Below are 20166 nucleotides of genomic sequence, written 5' to 3'. Positions count from 1 at the left end.
ACTCTACAGCTCCAAGAGGATCTTGGATGATGGGAAAAGTTTTGGAGGCAAGACCAGATACAAAGGGGCTGGTGCGGTCTGTGCGACTTCAAACCAGGACCAGCATTCTGGAGAGGCCGGTGACGAAGCTCTGTCTGCTTTTGGAAGCAGCAGACTAAACATCATGGACTGATGTTTTCTCGACCTCTATTTTCTCTCTCTCTCTCATCTTTCTTTGTGTTGTAGGTGTCAAGAAGAAGATTAGCTTTAGGTCATGTTTATTGTGGGAATAGCTCGTTTGAGAATAATAATTGTGATATTATGCACAATTAGGGGCCGGAATGTTGGAGCTATTTATGTGATATTGTATTTTGTTATTTCATTTATAAGTAGTATTGTTTAATTATTGTAGATGTTTCATATGTTAAGATTATTTTTCTCTTTAATAGTAATTTGTTTGTTTCTATTATTTTTTGGGTAATTACTGTGGGCACCTGTTGCTATTTAAACGAGTAGCAAGGTAGGACCAGCTTGCACCGGGGTGGGCGTATAGTTTTTACCAGCTACACAGGACAGGAGAGACAGCACGACAGGAGTTTGTTAATTAGTTTGTTTTCTTGTTTTATTTGCTTTATTTAATAAATACACCAAAATTGAATCCTGCTTGGACATTTGACTCTCTTCTGGCTGCGTAAAGATACCGACCACGGTGCATCAGTGGCGTTTGATTATTATTTGTTTAAGTTTGATTTAGCCGACAAATGGCCACTACATACTCAATCCAGAAACATGTCACCTGTGACTTAAAATATTTTAAAAAAAGATAGAAACGTAAAAAAAGCAGGACTTTACTGTTGTTTGAGATGGAGCACATTTTGAACTATTAACTCATGTGCACAAACAAAATCATTACAATTATTAAAAAAAAAAAAAAAAGCAGCACATCTTCACATTTGTGAGGCTGGAACCAAGTAACCAGAGACTACAGCTGTCAAATAAATGCAGTGAGGTAAAAAGCACAATATTTGTATGATGTGTGACATCATGTATTGTACAGTGATGGCAGGTGACTCCGCGCAACATCTTGTTTTTCCTTTCAAAATAAAATCTAGGTATGTCATTACCTGGACAGCTATAAAGCATTTACTGGAGAAGAAAAAAACTCAGATTTTATCCAGAGCACTTTAGTTTCATTCAGACTTTACTGTGCTTTGTTGTTTCGATCGTATCATGAAATATGATCCAATGCTAAAGGAAAACTGAAAATATGAAAAAAACAAAGAATCATATCATTGAAATGAAACCTTTACTCAAGTGCATAATTTTTAGGTTTGTAGTTCAGTTACAGCTCCCGCAGTGAGAGCTGTAAACATTTTCAAAGGAAACATTCTCTTCAAGATGGTTTTGGTTCTAGTTAAATGTTTGTGTAGCTTTCATACATTTCAGGAACAGGAACACACGTGAGAATTTTTTTCCCTGCTGCGTTGTCATGATTCTCACCAGCTGCTCGGCTTCAGGCGCGCTCCCTAACATGTTCTGGTACTCCTCAGCCGCAGTTGTGTCTCTTGAGCAGTCTCGAGTCCGAAAACCCAAGTCCACAGCCGCCGCAGGAATACGGCCTCTCTCCCGTGTGGACCTGCATGTGAAACTTGACGTGTCCGAGCTGCCTGAACCTCACGCCGCAGACCTCGCACTCGTAGGGCTTCTCCCCCGTGTGGACCCGCAGGTGCCTCAGGTAGTTCGTGTAGATCCTGAACGCCTTGCCGCAGTGCTCGCACGTGTGCGGCTTCTCCCCGGAGTGCTGCAGCTCGTGGGACTTGAGCGCCTGGCGGATGATGAACCTCTTCCCGCACACGTCGCACCCGAACGGCCGCTCCCCAGAGTGGATCCGTTGGTGGTAGTCGTACGTGGCTTTGTAGAAGAAAGACTTCCCGCACGCGTCGCAGCTGTACTGCTTCCGCCCCGTGTGAATGAGCTCGTGTCTCCTCAGCGAGCCCGCCGTGTCGAAGCCCTTGCGGCAGGTCCGGCAGCTGAACGGCGTCATGTCCACCGTGGTTTTGTCCTGCCGATAGATGACTCGGCGGTTGCCTCGGGTTCGTTTTCTGATGACCTGGCCGTGTCTTTCGTCGTGGGTGACCTTCTGGTGTCTCTGCAGCTGGCAGTTGTAGAGAAACGTCTTGCCGCACAGGTCGCACATGAACGACTTGGCGGCGCCGTGAAGGAGCATGTGCGCTTTCAGCTTGTTCTGAACGAAGCTCTTCCCACACACGTCACATTTGAAGGGTTTCTCGCCCGTGTGGATGCGAATGTGCCTCTTCAGGTTGTGCTGCAGGGTGAAGCCCGCTCCGCACGTCTCGCACGTGAACATTTTCCCCCTGTGGACGGACTGGTGCGTCCGGAGCGACCTCCTCCTGTTGAACGCTTTGCCGCACACCGTGCATTTGTGAGGGTGCTCCCCCGTGTGGACGCTTTTGTGGCACTGCAGCGTGAACGCGTACCGGAAACTCTCGCCGCACTCGGCGCACTTGTGCGGCTTTTCGACGGTGTGCACGACCTGGTGGGCCCCCAGCGCTTGCTTGGTTTTGAAGGCCTTCCCGCAGGCGGGGCACGCGAAGGACCTCGCGTCCGTGTGGACGAGCTGGTGGGTCTTCAGGTACATTTTGGTCTTGAACGTCTTCTTGCAGAGACGGCACTCGAAGGCGGCGTGCTTCCTCTCCTCGTGCCGCAGCAGGTGGTGCTCGAGGGTCGCCGCATTCCGGAATTTCCTCGGGCACTGGTCGCAGGCGAGCGGCCTCTGCTCTCTGTGAGTGTTGGCGTGCTTCGCCAGATGAAAGCGCCGGTTGAAGCTCTTGTTGCAGACTCCGCAGACGAAGGACTTCCCTTTGCTCTTGGCTGGCGCCTCCCGTGCGTTCTGGCTGTCAGCGTTTTGGGATTCGGCCGTGTTTGTCGTGGTGTAACCCTCTGCAGCTTCTAGACAGGAGAGAAAAGAAAGATACGAATTGTCACACAGGAGTAAGAGAGGCAACTCTTTTTATAGAAGGGAACATTTTGGCATTAAGCTGCTGGTTAAAATACTGGGTGACTGGTCATTGGTAGAGCGGATCGATCACGGCTCCACTGTCCTTGGGTCAGACATCTTCTTGCTGTACCATGATGTATGAATGATTAGACAGTCCTGATGGCAGGTGGCACCTTGCATGGTAGCCCCTGCCATCAGTGTGTGAATGGGTGAATATATGCATTTCTTCCTGTGTATTAATGTTAATTACTTCCACATGAAATTAAGTTAAAATGTCACCTCGTCGACAGGCCGTTAAGGACTCAGCTTCAGAATTCACCTCCTTCGTTGCCTCTCCAACATCTGAACAAGGAATGAATAGTAAAGAATACAAACACGCAGTCATCAGTCAGTCAACTAATTACATTGTAAATAATAATAATATGCTGTCTGGGACACATTTTCCTTTAAAACTAGATGGAAGTAATATTTCCCTGTGCTAAAACATATATACATCATTTAATGGACTATCCATGATGCATTTTATAAAGTTTGGGGTACAATATAGAGTCCAGGGAATATTTCTACACTGTTATTATGAACTGTTCAGTGAATCTCAGATGCAGTCGTGTTGAATTGTTCTGTTTTAAGGAACCCACTTCCCCTCCGAGTGCCGTGTCTACTTCACATTTTGCTTGTTATTTTCCCAAGAGGACATGAGCTTTTAATCGAGTTAGTCATTTGTAGTGGGTTTTCTTTCCTCACCAGCATCGTGTCCACTCTCCATCCCAGCAGCGGGCGCTGTTTCTGTGACTTCCTCCGTCAATTTATCTGTTTTTCTTTTCAATGTCCCGAAGGGCTTCAAGGTGTAGATCAAGCCGGTCTGCTCGAACAGGACGGGGCAGCCGCTCAGGACGTTTTCCCTCCACGTTTTGGCATTTTCCAAGTTTTCAGCCGTGAGCTTCAGCTCGCTCTCCAGCCGCCCCGCTCTGGCCTGCAGACTCTTGTTGTCGTCGTGCAGCGTTGAGGACAGCTGGGAGAAAATGGCGTCGATCTTTCTCGTCGCCTCCCGTGCCAACATTTCCACGAAATCCGTCTGTGAGGATTAAGATAAAGCGGTCAACACTGTTCACTATAAATTATTTACTGATGTAATGATATATATATACACACACACACACATTAATATATATATAGCGGGTAAATTCCATTTTATTACACACAACTTAATTTCTGAACTTATTTGTTTGGTTTTCTTTGTATGTATGGATTACTTGGGTTGTTACCGACATCTGGTGAAAATGTCATGTCAATAGCACCCTGCGATATATATTTCCTGAGAAAAATGGTGACATGTTGGGAAAAATCTAAATGACTCATTAGTGTGCGTTTAATAATTAAAGAATGTGATACATTTAACAGAAGCTCATCTCCTCTGTGGTGTTCAAGGCAGTGGTGTTTCACTGACACTATCTTCAGCAAATGTTGAATCTATTAAGAAGCAGTTGATTGCCGAAAGAACACGTCAGCTGTTTGTCCTGAATAAGAATGGTAGCAAACGTGTAGAAAGCGTCAATACTTACGCAGGGCTGATTTGCGATCATGACTTACAAGAAAGTGACCGTTTGTACTCGAACAAATAGTTAAAGTGTCCAGATACGTAGACGCCTGTGTGAAACGCAAAATGTGTGTGTGTTACCCTGTGCCAGCCCACTACATGTTGTTTGCTGAGTATAAATACCAGAGAATCGGAGACAGATCTTCGAGCGGTCTTGATGTACATTCTGTATGTGAATCAACCCTGTCTCCTTCTTTGCAAAGAATAAATGTCCAATGATGAATGATTTTTACACCAGTCTCGAGTGAATTTTTCTAACACGTTTAATACTTATTTTACCCGATGTGTATATACACACACACACACACACACACACACACATTATTGGTAAGGTGGTGCAGGGGTGATGCATTCTTGAAGGCCAACCCAAGGAACCTTAAAAGAAAGAAGGGTCATTACGTCATCCTGACAGCATGTTCATTTTGCAATTGCTGTCACGTTGGCATAATGACACCTTCTTTTATAGGTTCCTTGGTTTTAGACAGACTCATTCCTGCAACACTCTACAGCTTGTGTTTAGCTCAATACTCAATAATAATAATAATAATAATCATGGTTTATTTGATGATTTATATTTTGTATTAATAACTTATATGTGGAAATAACTCATGTCGTGGAACAAAACATACATTGACCACCAAAACGTAGTGGAAGGAGAAAGCATAAAAACAAAAGAACACGTCGACTGTTATCCAAGTAAAGTACTTCAGAATTGTACTGAAGTACAGTACTTGATAAGTACTGTGATAACGTTAACTTACATCCCACCACTGCTGCACAAACTATCCAGTCCAGGTTATCTTGAGCAGACAGTCCACCCTTCATACGGCGGTGATGGACCGTGTAAACCAGACACTATTTCTAAAAAACATTCATTCACAATTTAAAAAAACAACGTAAGAAGACCAATATTAAAGTAGCAATGTCCAGCTTATTAGGGACGAAGAACTTTGTTTCCCCTCGGAACGTAACATTGGTCGCCATCTTTGTTACGCTACGTGACTTCTTTCTGTTGGTCCCATCTCCCCCAGCTGCAGTGTTTCTGACCCGGTCAACACTCAACTGGTGTCCGCAGCCATTGTGGTTGTTCGTATGCCGACATGCAGTCTCAGTAATACTAAACGTTGACTCACCTCACCACGTCTCATATTTGGCTCCGTAGTTAATTTTTCTTCTTTGGAATTTCCGATAGCAACAGCAGTCTTAATCACCGTCTCAATGATGGACTTTGTTTCTGAATAAAACACTACGTTTTCTGACATTTTTACCTTCAACGCTAACAGCCGACTCCTAACAACAGTGCTGATAGACAGCCGCGCCATTGATTCCGGAAATGGAAGTGGCACAAATGTAGTCATATTTCAAAATAAAACTCTTGAAATTTGCTTCGATTGCAAATGTTCTTTTATTGCAATAACGAGAAAATAGTATGCCATTATACACATACTTCTACATTAGAAAATAATTTGAGTTATTTTCTTTGAAAATAATTCCATCTTAATGGCCTTTCATTGAATATTACGAATAAACAAAACATAAATACCGATAAAAAAAATAAAAAAAACCCTCAAACTTCACTTAAACACAAACTCAACTGGAGAAGATAGTTTCAGCTGCTGAAAATAAGGCCATACAACACATTTTTGAAATCATGAAGCTGGTATCGTTGCTGCAATTGTCACCTTAAAAACATTTACATTATCTTACCTCGACATTTGGGATTTCACGTGTTTGACAGAAGTGTCTGTGTTTTTAACAGCTGAGGTTATTGAGACAAAGAAAAAAACTGAACGAAAAACACCACAAATAATGCTGCTATTCTTCACTGTCAACACTCCGAATGAGTGGAGCTGCAGCTACTTTTACAATCGATTACTGTATTAATTACTGTGGATAAATCCCTAGCCTGCTAAGATTAATGAAAACTAAGAGTTAGTGAGCGCAAAATAAAAGCTTTTAGTTCATGAGGACAAACCAACATCCCTTTGCCACTGTGAAGCTATCACAGGTAAGTAAATATACAAATCTTCAGTCAATAATTTAGCATGTTAATTTCATGAATTTTACCTGCTCCCAACAATAGATCATGAAGATGAAACTAAAGGCACTGATCCACACACAAGTAATTTGGTTTCCCTTAATACAACACGCTGTCAAAGTCCTCCCGTTTGGTGGGACATCGTCGCCTACGGCCCGTCGCAGCTGTGCTTCTTCAGCTGCCTCGAGTCCGAGAAACCCCGGGAGCACTGCTGGCACGGGTACAGCTTCTCCCCCGTGTGGATCTGCATGTGGGACTTGAGCTGGTTCGACTGGTGGAACTTCCGGTGGCAGTACAAGCACTCAAACTGCTTCTCGCCCGTGTGGATCCGCAGGTGCCTGTAGAAGTTCCCGTCCGTTCGGAAGGCCTTGCCGCACTGGTCGCACTTGTACGGCTTCTCCCCCGTGTGGATGCGCTCGTGCTGCTTCAGGCTGCCGGTGTGGAAGAACCTCTTGCCGCACACGTCACAGACGAAGGGCTTCTCCCCCGCGTGGCTCCTCTGGTGGTACCCGAAAGAGTACTTGTTGTGGAACGACTTCCCACATATGCCGCAGTTGAACTCCTTGTGCTCGCAGTGGCCCCTCTCGTGGAGCTTGAGGGAGCCCGCGGCGCTGAAACCCCTCAGGCATATCTTGCAGCTGAACGGCTTCACCAGCGACTTGTTCCGCTTCCTGGTCTGGAATAACCGCTGCGTGCCGTCCACCTCCTGGTTCCTGTCCGCATGCACGTACTTCTGGTGGATCAGCAGCCTGCAGTTGAAGAGGAAGGTCTTCCCGCACAGGTCGCACATGAACGGCTTCCTGGCGCCATGGATGAGCATGTGCGACTTCAGCTTGGTGTTGTCCGAGAAGCTCTTGCCGCACTCCTGGCAGGAGTGCGGTTTCTCCCCCGTGTGAATGCGGAGGTGCCGCTTGAGGTTGTTGTTCAGGCTGAACCGGGCACCGCATATGTGACAGGTAAACGGTTTCTCCCCCGTGTGCACCACGCTGTGCCTTTTCAGAGCCGTGCCGGTCCGGTACGACCGGATGCACACGGTGCACGTGAACGGCGTGATGCCCGTGTGTTTCCTCTTGTGCACGGTCAGGGAGTGGGCGTATTTGAACGTCTCCTCGCACATGGGGCACTTATACTTTTTGGAGTTGGAGTGAACGATCTGGTGGAAGCGGAGCGTGTCCTTGCTCTTGAACTCCTTCCCGCACGTCGCGCAGCTGAACGGCCGCTCCTCCGAGTGCACGGCCATGTGGCACCTCAGCTGCACCGACGTCCTGCAGGTCTTGTCGCAGAGCTGGCACTGGATCATCTGCTTCCACTTCTCGTGGCGCAGGAGGTGGTTTTCCAGAGACCGCTCTATCCGGAAGGTCTTCCCGCACTGGTCGCAGGCGAACGGCTTCGGCGGTTTCGCCCGCTGGTGAAGCTTGAGATGGTTCTGAAGCGACTGGTCCTTCCGGAACGCCCTCTTGCACTGGGAGCAGGGGAAGGGCAGGGGCGCTTTGCTCGTCTCGTGACGCGAGAGGTGGTTTTCCAGAGACTTCTTTTCCAGGAAACTTCTGCCGCACTTCTCGCAAGGGAAAGGCTTCTTGTGGACCTTCACGTGTTTCTTCAGATCGCCCTTCAAATGAAACGTGACGTCGCAGTGCTCGCAGGAGAACCGCTTCGCTGTCTGTGCGTCTTTTCTGCTAGGCCTCCTTCCCGGCACTCCACCCGTCTGGATTTGTTTCTCTTCGGCGATGTCGTCAGTCGCAACTGGAAATAGGAGAGAAAAAAATGTACAAAATAAGTCTATTATTTAAAGATTTTATGTTGATGGTTTGTTTTTTCCAAGAGGATTGCATCCTCTACATATTCCTGTAAGAAGCAACTGTCTGAAATCTGATCATACCTTCTTCAATTTTAAAAGTTGCTCTCCTAGTCCTCCTCGGCCTCCCTGAAGGTGCCTCTTCTACAGATTTCTGTGATGCATGAGAAAATAAGTATGATAGGTTGAATTTAAAAATATTGGTTCCATTAAATGACGTTCAATCAGCAGCCCGACAGCAAAAGGTTTTCCCAGAATTATACTTCCTAGTTATTTAGAAACATTTATGTTTGGCATCAGCCTGTTTGTCCTTGTATTACACACTGCAGCTCCACCACAGTGGGACACAAACCCCACTGAGATGCAGCTGAAGTATACGGACATATCATAGTTCCGGTTGGTCAGTTTTAGAGACATTGCTGCATTCAGACAAATCACGATCTGCAGAGTAAAAACCTAAAAACAGCAGAGAAACACACAACCTTTTCCTGTGCCGAGTCCACACCGATGGCGGTGCTGGAGTCCGGACTGGGGGCGCCTTGAGGAGTAGAGGCTGCAGAGACGGGAGGCTGGGCTACGACTTGGCCGACACCCACCGGCACCGTGGGAGCGGGGCCGTCGCCGAACACCGTCGGGGCTGTCGCTGGTTTGGGGACAGTCACTGATCCAGCTGTGGGGCTGGGAACAGCTTCAGGGCTCCCCGCTGTCACCGGGTTTGACGTGGATTCCTTCGCACTGACCAGAGGGGCAGCAGGGCCGGTGGAGATGGACAACACCGGTGCTGATGTGACGCGTCAAAGACAGAGAGAGAGACATAATGTCACATCATGATCAAGATACCAAGCATGTGTTGTGCGATGAGGAGCAAAACTGCCAAAGAGTCAGTTGTTCCAGCTTCTCAAATGTGCAGTTTTACTACATTTAAATATTACATATTATTGCAAATTAAATGTCTTTAGGTTTGGGGCTTTAAGTCAGACACAATTAGAAAATCTGACTTAGTCTCTGGTAAATTGTGACTTATCATAATAGAGTAGTTAGTGACAGACTGTTGCACACATAGTTAAAAGATAAACTTCATCACCTTGTTGAGCCCACAACATTCTAACACTCCCCCCAGATGTTTCCTAAACTCAACGTAACTGACTGATGAGTCATGTGACCACCACAGTGATCGACCGACTAACCTATCAGAGAGCAGTCCTGCACCAGGACGTGGGTCGGGCCTCCCTGCGTCTTGTTGCCGCCTTCCCCGATGCGCCTCAGCTCCTTCTCCAGCTGCTCCATCTCCCGGACGAGCTGACTCACTCTGGCTTCCAGCTCCTGCTCCAGCTGCCCGGCTTTCTTCTGCAGCACGTCCTCCAGCTGCTCCACTTTGGCCCGCAGAGCCTCGTTCTCCTCGAACAGCTCCGAGGAGAACTCCGTGAACACCTTGTGGATCTGAACCACCAGGCTCTTCTCTATCTCCTGGATTTCGCCGACCGTCGCCTCTTCCCACTGCGTGTTTGGCGCCTCTTTCGCCCAGACATCCCTGAAAACGGACACGGTCGCCTGGATGGCAACTTCCACGACCGACGCCACTTCGCTGCCGAACCTCGCCTCCATTTTTCCTCGGTCAGACACTAAAGATCAACTTGCTGTGTCCGCCGGTTCGCGGGGCATTTTTTTTGCGTAAATAGTAACTTAAATAAGAGTCCGTTGGACTTGAAACACAACAACCGCCTTTCTTCCGTGTCGACGTTACTTTCAGATGTCCTACATGGCGGACTGTGCGTCACTAAACACGTTCCGTACTCCGCTTCCGGTGTCACATCCGCATTTCAAAATAAAGGCAGACTGACGCCCCAAGAACAATAAGCGAAAACATCCAATGGTGGAGGAATTATTCTGATATTTCACTTCAGTAAAATAAGAAATAATGCAGTGTAAAAACACTCTGTTACAAACAAAAGTCTTGCATTCAAAATGCTACCTCAGTAAATATATTTGTAGCATCAAAATATATTAAAAAGTACCCAAAGTAAAAGTACTCATTATGCTGAATGCAGTGGCGGCTGGTGGAAAATGTTCTAGGTAGGGCCATCCTATCAATTTCAGCAAACATCCCAGTATGATTTCATGCAAAAAAAAATGTAAGTATCAAACACGCATTATTACTTGGCAGTTAAATATTTAACATGTATTCCAACACGAAAAAAATCAGTAAATAACACTTATATAATATAACATGTTTATTTATTGAGATGCCCCTATGGACCTTGTTATAGGAGGTAAAGATCAGGAGAAGTAAACATGAAGTGTAATTATGAATACTGATGTTAAATTAAGCTATGATGAGTTTTCACTGTTAATTTAACATCTCTGTTACATGTTGATGCCTCCATGACCAAGTTAAGCAGATGAGACTGAGGACAGCTATGTAGAAGAAAAGATGTTCACTTTGTCCAATATGTAGCTTGACAGAGTTCTCATGTGTGTCCTGGTGTTCTCATGTTTCCTTACCTCCTCATCCCTCACTCCCTACCCTGGTGTTCTCATGTTTCCTTACCTCCTCATCCCTCACTCCCTACCCTGGTGTTCTCATGTTTCCTTACCTCCTCATCCCTCACTCCCGTAACTGTCCGTGCTGGATCCGTCCCCGTTTTAAAAAGCTAAATAAATGATTAGCATGACGTCATCCAGCTAGCCAAACCTGTCTGGTGTACAGCTGGTACAGAAGCTTCGCATGTACTGCTTCCCTTTCCCGCGAGTCTGCTGTCTGATTGTGAGGTCAGGCTGATCTGATATCAGCTCTTTGGCTGCAGAATCTCCGCCAAAGTTCTCCTCTCAAACGGGTCTTGGAGGAGGAGTGCTCGCCTGTAGAGACTTCTCCTGACGAGAACGCGCAGCGAGGGGGGCCTGATCGTTCTGGCCCACAGCTGAATCTATTTGAGGGCGCTGATTGGCTAAATTGTATGTCACTCATTTATATCTTGAATCAGCAGTTGGCTAAACTGCTTCATAGACCCGCCTCTTTTGGGCCAAAACGATCAGGCCCCCCAAGCTGCGCGTTCTCAGAGTGTCGTGCACACAGACAGAGAGCACGAGCAGAGAGCACACAGGCGGAGAGGACGAGCAGGAAAAGCATATATTTTGCGCAGATATCATATTTCACACACATTACTGGGTACATTCCATAGTTCAAAAACACAAATATTGACAATTTATGATTATTATAATTTTTATTTCATTTATTTTTCCATTTTTTGTGTGGCTCATGGTGGGGCCATGCCCCATGGCCATATTGACCAGCTGCCACTGCAAATGAATGAACAGATTATGAGCACACAAACCGCCAGACATGAAACTAAAGCACAGAGACAAATGTCTATTGTGAAGCACTCATGACTGTGTATAATCATGTGTCATAATCCTAATCTACCAGGAATTTAAAAAAAATCCCATTAAATGCCTTTAATTACACCTCTAAAGTGAAATAATGCCGTTTAAAGATGTATAGCCTATATATTGTAATATATTATATTGTGTATTATATATATTCGCTTCTTGTTACTGCACCTCTCTGCCCTCTTTAATTAACTGTTAAATGAAGTTGTGGATATTTGTTGCAGCGGGCGCTCGTCACCTCACACACGCGCACGCACACTCTCACACACACACGGACAGAGAGACAGACTGGCAGACAGTCAGATAGACAGACTATGTCCTGCTGGAGCTCAAGGACTGAAGGACACCGTAAAGCGCAGCTGATAAGCGGCTAATTTGGCCCCAGTGGCCTTTAGCAGGCTGCAGGTAAACACCCGCAGTCCGACACACTCACCGCGGTTTGACCGCAGAGACGCCCCGCTTGGTCGTCACTCTTCAACAGAGCTTTTAACAGAGGAGACATGGACTTCCTCCTCCACTTTCTCATGATGTGAGGATTTTTATTGCGCTTTTGATCAAATCTGTTTTGTCATCTTCACGACACAAAATGTTTTTTTCAAGAGGACAAACAGAACTTTATGAGCACTTGTTTAACAACTATGAGTTAGCGGTGTAAATGCGTGTTTTTATTTTGTGGATAAAACCAAACTCAACCGGTCTCCATCCGGTTTTACGCGGAGTTTGTTTGCGTAAAGTGCGCACCGGAGCGCTCTGGAGCTCCACGTTAGAGTCTTGACTCTGTGACAACATGATGAGACCAAAGTGCGGGAACCGGTGTCCGGCCCGGCCTTCATGAGAGCTCGGTGGCCGCGCTGCTGTGGCTCGGACCGGGGACGGAGTGCTGCTGATCGTGGTGATCATCTGCGGGAACCTGCTGGTGTGTCTGAGCGTGTTCACCGAGAAGGCGCTGAAGACCACCACCAACTACTTCATCGTCAGTCTCGCGGTGGCGGATCTGATGCTCGCGGTGCTCGTGCTGCCGCTCTTCGTCTACTCCGAGGTGAGATCAACCGCACCACGCTGTCTGTTGAAATATTAGCCTACACGTGAGTTCAGGGTATTTGTTATACTCCAAAAACCTTTAAATTACCCAAATAACCCGTAATTTACCCCTGAAATCACACCAAACACCTTCATTTAGACCAGCGTTCCCTTCATTTGTCCACTCATTTCGAAAAGCAATAACCTTTAAAAATATCTTTATCTAAGGGGTGCTTGACATTCTTCCCAATTTACACGTGAATCTGAAATATTTTACGAACCCATTACATTTCACATTTCCCCTTTAAAACGCCTTAATGATCAAATTATGTAAATTCTAAGGGGTGCATGCCTTTCCCAGTAATTAACATTAATTAGCTGCTGCTGACAAAAAAAACATTAGACAGATGTTTTCTCTGTTATCCGTCTGTCGTCTAGCCCAGTACATTAAGGGGGTTTTAATGGTATCTGCTTATATCAAGTTTTTAAATGGTTAAAAATCTCTCAAAAGTAACTTAAAAGCCCGGAAGTCATCACAGAAACTGATATTTCAAGGTCTAAGTCAAAGGATGGCGGTCATGTCATTTGGTCGTCAGGGGTTGGTAAGAAGTTCTACACCTTAAAAACCATGCAGGTAAACCAGTACATTTGGCTAATTGGTCATTTTAAGGTTATATGGTTGTTACCCTTGATATATAATAAACATTAATTTATCCATTATTCATCCCATTAAAGTACATCAATAAGTTACTGTGGCCTACTAATTTAATGGGATTTTAAGGTAAACATTTTTTAACAACAATTCCTTTTTTTAGATGGTCACAACAGGTACATTTTCATCTTGTGACCTTATGACCAGATCGTTACTGAGGGAATTATTTTTAACAGCAAGCCGATATTAAAAACATAACAACTATGAAAACCCAACAGAAGACATTAAAAGTGATGAGAAAAGCAATAAGAACCGGGATAAGAGGAAGTGCTGGGCTGAGTTTGAACAAAGAGAAAGTTTATTGTTTCTTAGAATTAAGAGTTTTAATTTCACATGGGATCAATATGAACCTGAACCTAAAAGAGAGGACGGTCTGCATTAGCTGTGATTCATTTGTGTTCATAAAAGTGTGACTAAACATTGAGAAACAAGTAAAAAAATAGACGTGAGGTGAAGTTCTGCTGGCATGGTGACATGAGGAAAAGTAGCAATAATACAGTGTACAAATACTCTGGTACGAGTAAAAGTCATGGAGTCACAATTGTTCTCAAGTAAAAGGATCAAAATACACATAAGTACCAAAAGTACTCAATATTTGAGAATAATCTACACCAGCGGTTCCCAAACTTTTTAGGCCGCGCACCCCCTTCTACATCCCGACCGGGTTCGCGCACCCCCCCCCCCCCCCTTAATAAAAAAAAAAAAAAAGAAGCAACAGAGCCTTTTAAGCCTTCATAGCCGCATAAGAATCGGACCAATGAGAGAACAGTTTGCTCGCGCGTGGCATTTGTTTACAAGATTTAGTCCGCTGTTAAATGTTGCAGTGTGAACACAAACCGAACAAAGGAGCAACTGCAACATTGTATCATATTAATCCCTGAATCAGAACAAAGTAAACAAACTGAAGGTGTGAAAACGCCCTGAAACACTGCAACAAAGTTTCAATAACTTTCAGTGACACAAGGCGTCACTTTTAAAGAGCAATACTGATGCGAGCACACACGCACAGGCTCAGAGGCAGATTATCACATTTAATTTACAATTAATGAGCGCCTAATGTAGCCAGGATGTCTTCGGACAAAGCATCGATGCGGCGCGACACAGTGTTGTTGGACACCGGGATCATGCACAACTTTTTTGCTTCTTTCTCTCCAATCATACATTCCACCATCTCTCTGGCAGCTGGCAAGCTCACGTCTTCAGTGATTGTGTGCGGTAGCCCCTTTCTCGCTATTCTGTAACCAGATATGAAGCCCGTAGTGCGTCATTTATAGACCAACACATGAATGAGACTGCAGTTGTTTTTGGCTGTTTTGTAACTCCTCCAATTTCGATATAAAGAATGTAAGGGGCTTTTGACTTGCACTGGCATGCTTGGTGTTCAGGTGGCGACGTAAATAAGAGCTTCAGACTGTTAGCCAGAACCTCACTGCACACCACGCACTGTGGCTTTGGGGAATCTGCGTTGCCAATCCAAGTGAAGCCCAGACACAGATACTTTTCATCATATTTCCTCTTTTTTTCCCAGTCTGCGCCGTCTCATCTTCCTCTGACTCTGGCTCGATTTCTTCTCCCGGTCTCTCCCCAATAACGCACCTCTCGGTTCCCCTCGCCTCCGATTCCTCTCTCTCTCTCTGTCCCTCTCCTCTTTTACGACTGATAGCTTCAGATGTCCCACCTGACAGTTTTTAAATTAAAATTACATTTTTTTTTAATATTTAATATTATTACACCATCAGACCGCCATTACACTTTTCCTCTCGCGCACCCCCTAGAGGCAGCTCGCGCACCCCACTTTGGGAATCCCTGATCTACACTATGTTACTGTGTTATAATTGTGTTATGCTTCAATGTTTTCATTGCTTTAATGTTGCAATAATGTTGCAATTTGTTAAAATAATTGTTTGTATTTTATTAGAATTGTGAAGGCGTCACATCCGATAACAGGAACACAATTAATCAGGGACATCTGTGAGGTTTATGATGAAAGTGATAATGACGATGAGCTCTTTGTGAGCCTCATAACTAATAAATAAAACAATTTAACTCAAAGAAACCTTTACTCAAATCAAACCTGAACAATAAATATAACACAGGCAAACATTCAGTAGCCTCTGAAGTACAATTTTGAGATACTTGTACTTGATTTTTGCTATTTTTTACTTCTACTTCTGTTAATACGAAATATAAATCAACTATTAAATTGTGAATTGCTATTATAGATTGAACTAGCTGTATATAAAATACTCACCCTGTCAGGGTTTATTCGCAATATTGACCCACTTGCTGTACATTAACTTTTACATATATTTTTCTGAAATGGGCCATTTGGCATAATGAGTACTTTTACTTTTGGTACTTTAAGTAGTTTTTGATGCTAATATTGTTGTACTTGTACTACATTCAGTACGGAGTTCCGAGCCTATCTTTTGCCTCCCGGCTCTCAACATGGCGACAGCTAACGGTGCTAACAGCGCTGACAGAGCTAACAGTGTCTACTTGAGGGGGAACCGGTGGGCGGGCGCTTCGCTTCCACCATGACGCCGTTTGTCGGCAAAGACGTTATCAGCTGTTACCACCGTATGAGCGCAGTGCAGAGCGGCGGCCGTGAGCTAACCAGTCGTGCACGCTCACATGCACTAAAAGCACGACCCAGTTATGTCAACAAAGGAAAGAGAAGCTCCGATAACAACACACTCAGAGGGAGAAAGACATTGATTCTCTGCTCAGGTCGACGTTACTCCATTATATCTTTACATCGACGATAGTTGTTTGCTGCTAAAGGTGAAGCGTGTCGGAGTTAGCGGCCTAGCGGTGAGGTTGCAGATTGCAACCGACTGAAACTTGTGCCAAGCGTTTAGGAGGACTACAGTGAGCAGAAAACGTGAATGGCCTCATGAAGAGCCATCAGTGTCTGGTTTGTCCATTCTGGGCCACCGTAGAACATCCGAGGAGAGGACCCGCTCCGTATGAGGATATAAACGGCTCATTCTAAGCTAACAAAAACACAACGATTCTTATTTTCAGGTGATTATTATACATTTATGAAATGCTACTCACGGGTCCTTTAATGATCTGAACATTGAATTCAGCACATTTAATTACATTTTTGAATGCAGGAATTAGGAGTTTTTCTCGTAACAAAGTATTTCTGGTATTACTCATTTTACTTTTGCTGACTGCCGGGTTGGAAAGCTGGTTAAAAGGATCAGTTCAATGTTTTTTAAAGCCAAGAGCTTTACACAAACCAAACAGCTCCAACTATCAGATGAAACAATCTCAAAGCAAGGTTTACTTAAGTATTTTGTTGTAGTTTTGCTTCTCTTTGAGGTTGTTTTGTATCTATTCGTAGTTGTTTTGGTCTTTTCATAGTCGTGAGTGTCTATGCAGCTCTTTTTCATCTTTTTGTAGTTTTGTTTTTTTGTTGTCTTTTTGTAGTCATTTTATGAGTCTTTGTGGTTATTTTGAGTCTCTTCATGGTTTGTGCTCGGTAATCTCTTTGGGTGACATTATGTAGTTGCAGGCCAGGAGGGCTCTGTAATCCATCCAGGGTCAGATAGGAGGGTTAATAGATAAGTTAGTCGTTTGGTATGTAATTAAGTTGGTCAGTAGGTGAAAAGTGAAATTCTTGGTGTTTCTTTCTTACAAGACAAACTCTTCTTCTTCTTCTTCTTCTTCTTCTTCTTCTTCTTCTTCTTCTTCTTCTTCTTCTTCTTCTTCTTCTTCTTCTTCTTCTTCTTCTTCTTCTTCTTCTTCTTCTTCTTCTTCTTCTTCTTCTTCTTCTTCTTCTTCTTCTTCTTCTTCTTCTTCTTCTTCTTCTTCTTTTGCGTCTTCTTCGTCTTCTTCGTCTTCTTCTTCGTCTTCTCCTCCTCCTGCAGGTGACTTCTTGTTCTGCTGGACTCCGTTCTTTGTCCTCCACACGATGCAAGCTCGCTGTCAGGACTGCCACGTCCCACCGGCCCTGATGAGCGTGGTGACGTGGCTCGGCTACGTCAACAGCGCTCTCAACCCCGTCATCTACACCGTCTTCAACACCGAGTTCAGGAAGTTCTTCAAAAATTTCCTGCACCTCTGCTGCTCCAAGAACGCCCACTAAGGCCGTTGCTGCTGCTGCTTCATCAGCCGCAAGAGACGCTACAGACTGTGGATTCAGTGTCTGTTATCCGTGTACGTTGCCATTTTTTCCATCCTCTGTGAGGTTTTAATTTTTTCTACATGTGACAACCGCAAAGTTTGTTTGAGCTCCGTGTTTCCTGTGAAGAAGCTGCAATCTGAGGAACGAACTGTTTCAGAGGATCAGATCACGCAGCTGTCAGGGACTGATTTTATATGTTGAATTTCATCTTTTCAGAATAAAAGTTTTCACACACAAAGAAAAAGCTTGTTGTTCTGTGAAGATCTGTGTGTTTGTGGTCGGTGGTGTTTGTGGTTTAAAAGATCCGGTCAGTTTCAGAAACTTCAGATGTTTGGATCAGGAAGACACCTGCAGAGGAAGAAGAAGAGTTTGTATGGACTGACCTTTATACTCCACTACATCTAAGAGGTAAGTATTGTACTTTTTACTACATTTGTCTGACTCCTTTAGTTTCTCTTCAGATGACAGTTTTTCATCCCCTTCCTGTCCAGGTAAAACCACGTATCTCTGGATGTGTTGATGTTGAATGTTTGTGATGAACTGAAGGATGAAGTGTTCCTTTATGTGTTGATGTTGAATGTTTGTGATGAACTGAAGGATGAAGTGTTCCTTTATGTGTTGATGTTGAATGTTTGCGATAAACTGAAGGATGAAGTGTTTCTTTATGTGTTGATGTTGAATGTTTGTGATTAACTGAAGGATGAAATGTTTCTTTATGTGTTGATGTTGAATGTTTGCGATAAACTGAAGGATGAAGTGTTATTTTATGTGTTGATGATGAATGTTTGTGATAAACTGAAGGATGAAGTGCTCCTTTATGTGCTGATGATGAATGTTTGTGATTAACTGAAGGATGAAGTGTTTCTTTATGTGTTGATGTTGAATGTTTGCGATAAACTGAAGGATGAAGTGTTATTTTATGTGTTGATGATGAATGTTTGTGATTAACTGAAGGATGAAGTGTTTCTTTATGTGTTGATGTTGAATGTTTGTGATTAACTGAAGGATGAAGTGTTTCTTTATGTGTTGATGTTGAATGTTTGCGATAAACTGAAGGATGAAGTGTTATTTTATGTGTTGATGATGAATGTTTGTGATTAACTGAAGGATGAAGTGTTCCTTTATGTGCTGATGTTGAATGTTTGTGATAAACTGAAGGATGAAGTGTTCCTTTATGTGCTGATGATGAATGTTTGTGATTAACTGAAGGATGAAGTGTTTCTTTATGTGTTGATGTTGAATGTTTGCGATAAACTGAAGGATGAAGTGTTATTTTATGTGTTGATGATGAATGTTTGTGATAAACTGAAGGATGAAGTGCTCCTTTATGTGCTGATGATGAATGTTTGTGATTAACTGAAGGATGAAGTGTTTCTTTATGTGTTGATGTTGAATGTTTGCGATAAACTGAAGGATGAAGTGTTATTTTATGTGTTGATGATGAATGTTTGTGATGAACTGAAGGATGAAGTGCTCCTTTATGTGCTGATGTTGAATGTTTGTGATAAACTGAAGGATGAAGTGTTATTTTATGTGTTGATGATGAATGTTTGTGATAAACTGAAGGATGAAGTGCTCCTTTATGTGCTGATGTTGAATGTTTGTGATAAACTGAAGGATGACGTGTTTCTTTATGTGTTGATACAATCATTCTACTTCTTCAGATAAATAAACTCTTTAAAAGCCTCTTAGATCAGCTGGAAAATGCATCGTCACAAAGCTGAAAACAGACTGTTATTTTTAGAGATACGTGGTTCTCACAGGACAGAGACGCTACAAACATGATGATCTCATAGAATATGATGCATTGATGCAGATTAAACTCAACAACAGGATATAAAGAAGTTAAAACATGCAACATGCACATTAATGCAGCAGGAATATTAATCCAGAAACATCAGATAAAAGTAAGTTTTCAATTCAAGACTTTAACTTTTAGTGAAGTATTTTGTGTGTAGTAGTACTTTTGTGAAGGATGAATACTTAGTCCACCACTTCCTCACTGAGAGGAGGAGCAACACTGAAAGAGGAACTTCAAAGTCACGTTTCCTGAATTGAAAGTAAAGTTAGTCTCAGCGACAGCAGAGCTGCAGTCGAGACAAGTCTCTCTGTTTCTCTCTGAAGAAACATTCAAGTGAATCCAGCAGCTTCTTCTCAACAACATAACAGAGTCTCTGACAAACTCTGGTGAGTAAACTGTTCTACAGACTAAATACACACACTAAATATTTAGTCCAAGTTTAGTTCAAACCAGAATCTGACTGTTTTACATCTTGTTTTATCATATAAAGAATATTAAGCTGTAGAAATGTGTCATTTTAGATAAAACCATCAGAGGTAGAAACTAAACCACAGTGACTGAACTCTAGTTAAAGGTTAGACAGAATACAGTCACTGCTAGCATTAGCATTAAGCTAATTCCCCGTTTCAGACCCGTTTACCCTTTGAACTCAAAACCTCAGCTCTACTCAGACAGGAAGTTCA

At 43.8% G+C, this 20166-nt stretch overlaps 3 protein-coding genes across 3 annotated transcripts; 1 reads left to right on the top strand and 2 right to left on the bottom strand.

Moving 5' to 3' along the window:
• Positions 1 to 1302: 1302 nt before the first annotated feature.
• On the bottom strand, positions 1303 to 5847 carry LOC306779360 (uncharacterized protein). Its single transcript, XM_079271235.1, has 4 exons — positions 5729 to 5847; positions 3743 to 4073; positions 3278 to 3340; positions 1303 to 2949 (listed from the first exon to the last, which is right to left on the bottom strand). The coding sequence occupies exons 1-4, from the start codon at positions 5741 to 5743 to the stop codon at positions 1526 to 1528; spliced, it is 1833 nt and encodes a 610-aa protein (XP_079127361.1). The 5' UTR covers positions 5744 to 5847; the 3' UTR covers positions 1303 to 1525.
• A 255-nt stretch (positions 5848 to 6102) lies between these two features.
• On the bottom strand, positions 6103 to 10178 carry LOC306779713 (uncharacterized protein). The gene is made up of 4 exons (XM_079271694.1): positions 9616 to 10178; positions 8911 to 9209; positions 8513 to 8582; positions 6103 to 8376 (listed from the first exon to the last, which is right to left on the bottom strand). Exons 1-4 carry the CDS (start codon positions 10031 to 10033, stop codon positions 6782 to 6784), a joined length of 2382 nt encoding a protein of 793 aa, XP_079127820.1. The 5' UTR covers positions 10034 to 10178; the 3' UTR covers positions 6103 to 6781.
• Positions 10179 to 10187: 9 nt separating this feature from the next.
• Positions 10188 to 17718, top strand: LOC306780096 (uncharacterized protein; the record flags this gene model as incomplete). Its single annotated transcript, XM_079272305.1, has 4 exons — positions 10188 to 10218; positions 12652 to 12854; positions 13274 to 13277; positions 17426 to 17718. The coding sequence occupies 4 exons, from the start codon at positions 10188 to 10190 to the stop codon at positions 17641 to 17643; spliced, it is 456 nt and encodes a 151-aa protein (XP_079128431.1). The 3' UTR covers positions 17644 to 17718.
• Between the last annotated feature and the right edge of the window lie 2448 nt (positions 17719 to 20166).

Source organism: Melanostigma gelatinosum (assembly GCF_949748355.1).
Source record: "Melanostigma gelatinosum genome assembly, chromosome: 7".
NCBI lineage: Eukaryota > Metazoa > Chordata > Actinopteri > Perciformes > Zoarcidae > Melanostigma > Melanostigma gelatinosum.
This window is presented reverse-complemented; position numbering and strand designations above follow the sequence as displayed.

Excerpts from the sequence above, each read along its gene's own strand:
- LOC306779360 (XM_079271235.1), bottom strand. Across the intron at positions 3,341-3,742 it reads GGAGAGTGGACACGATGCTG|ATGTTGGAGAGGCAACGAAG; the intron begins GTGAGGAAAGAA and ends TTCCTTGTTCAG. Across the intron at positions 2,950-3,277 it reads CTTAACGGCCTGTCGACGAG|AAGCTGCAGAGGGTTACACC; the intron begins GTGACATTTTAA and ends TCTCCTGTCTAG.
- LOC306779713 (XM_079271694.1), bottom strand. The coding sequence starts at position 10,033 with ATGGAGGCGAGGTTCGGCAGCGAAGTGGCGTCGGTCGTGGAAGTTGCC. Across the intron at positions 9,210-9,615 it reads GCAGGACTGCTCTCTGATAG|CACCGGTGTTGTCCATCTCC; the intron begins GTTAGTCGGTCG and ends GCGTCACATCAG. Across the intron at positions 8,583-8,910 it reads TGGACTCGGCACAGGAAAAG|AAATCTGTAGAAGAGGCACC; the intron begins GTTGTGTGTTTC and ends CATGCATCACAG.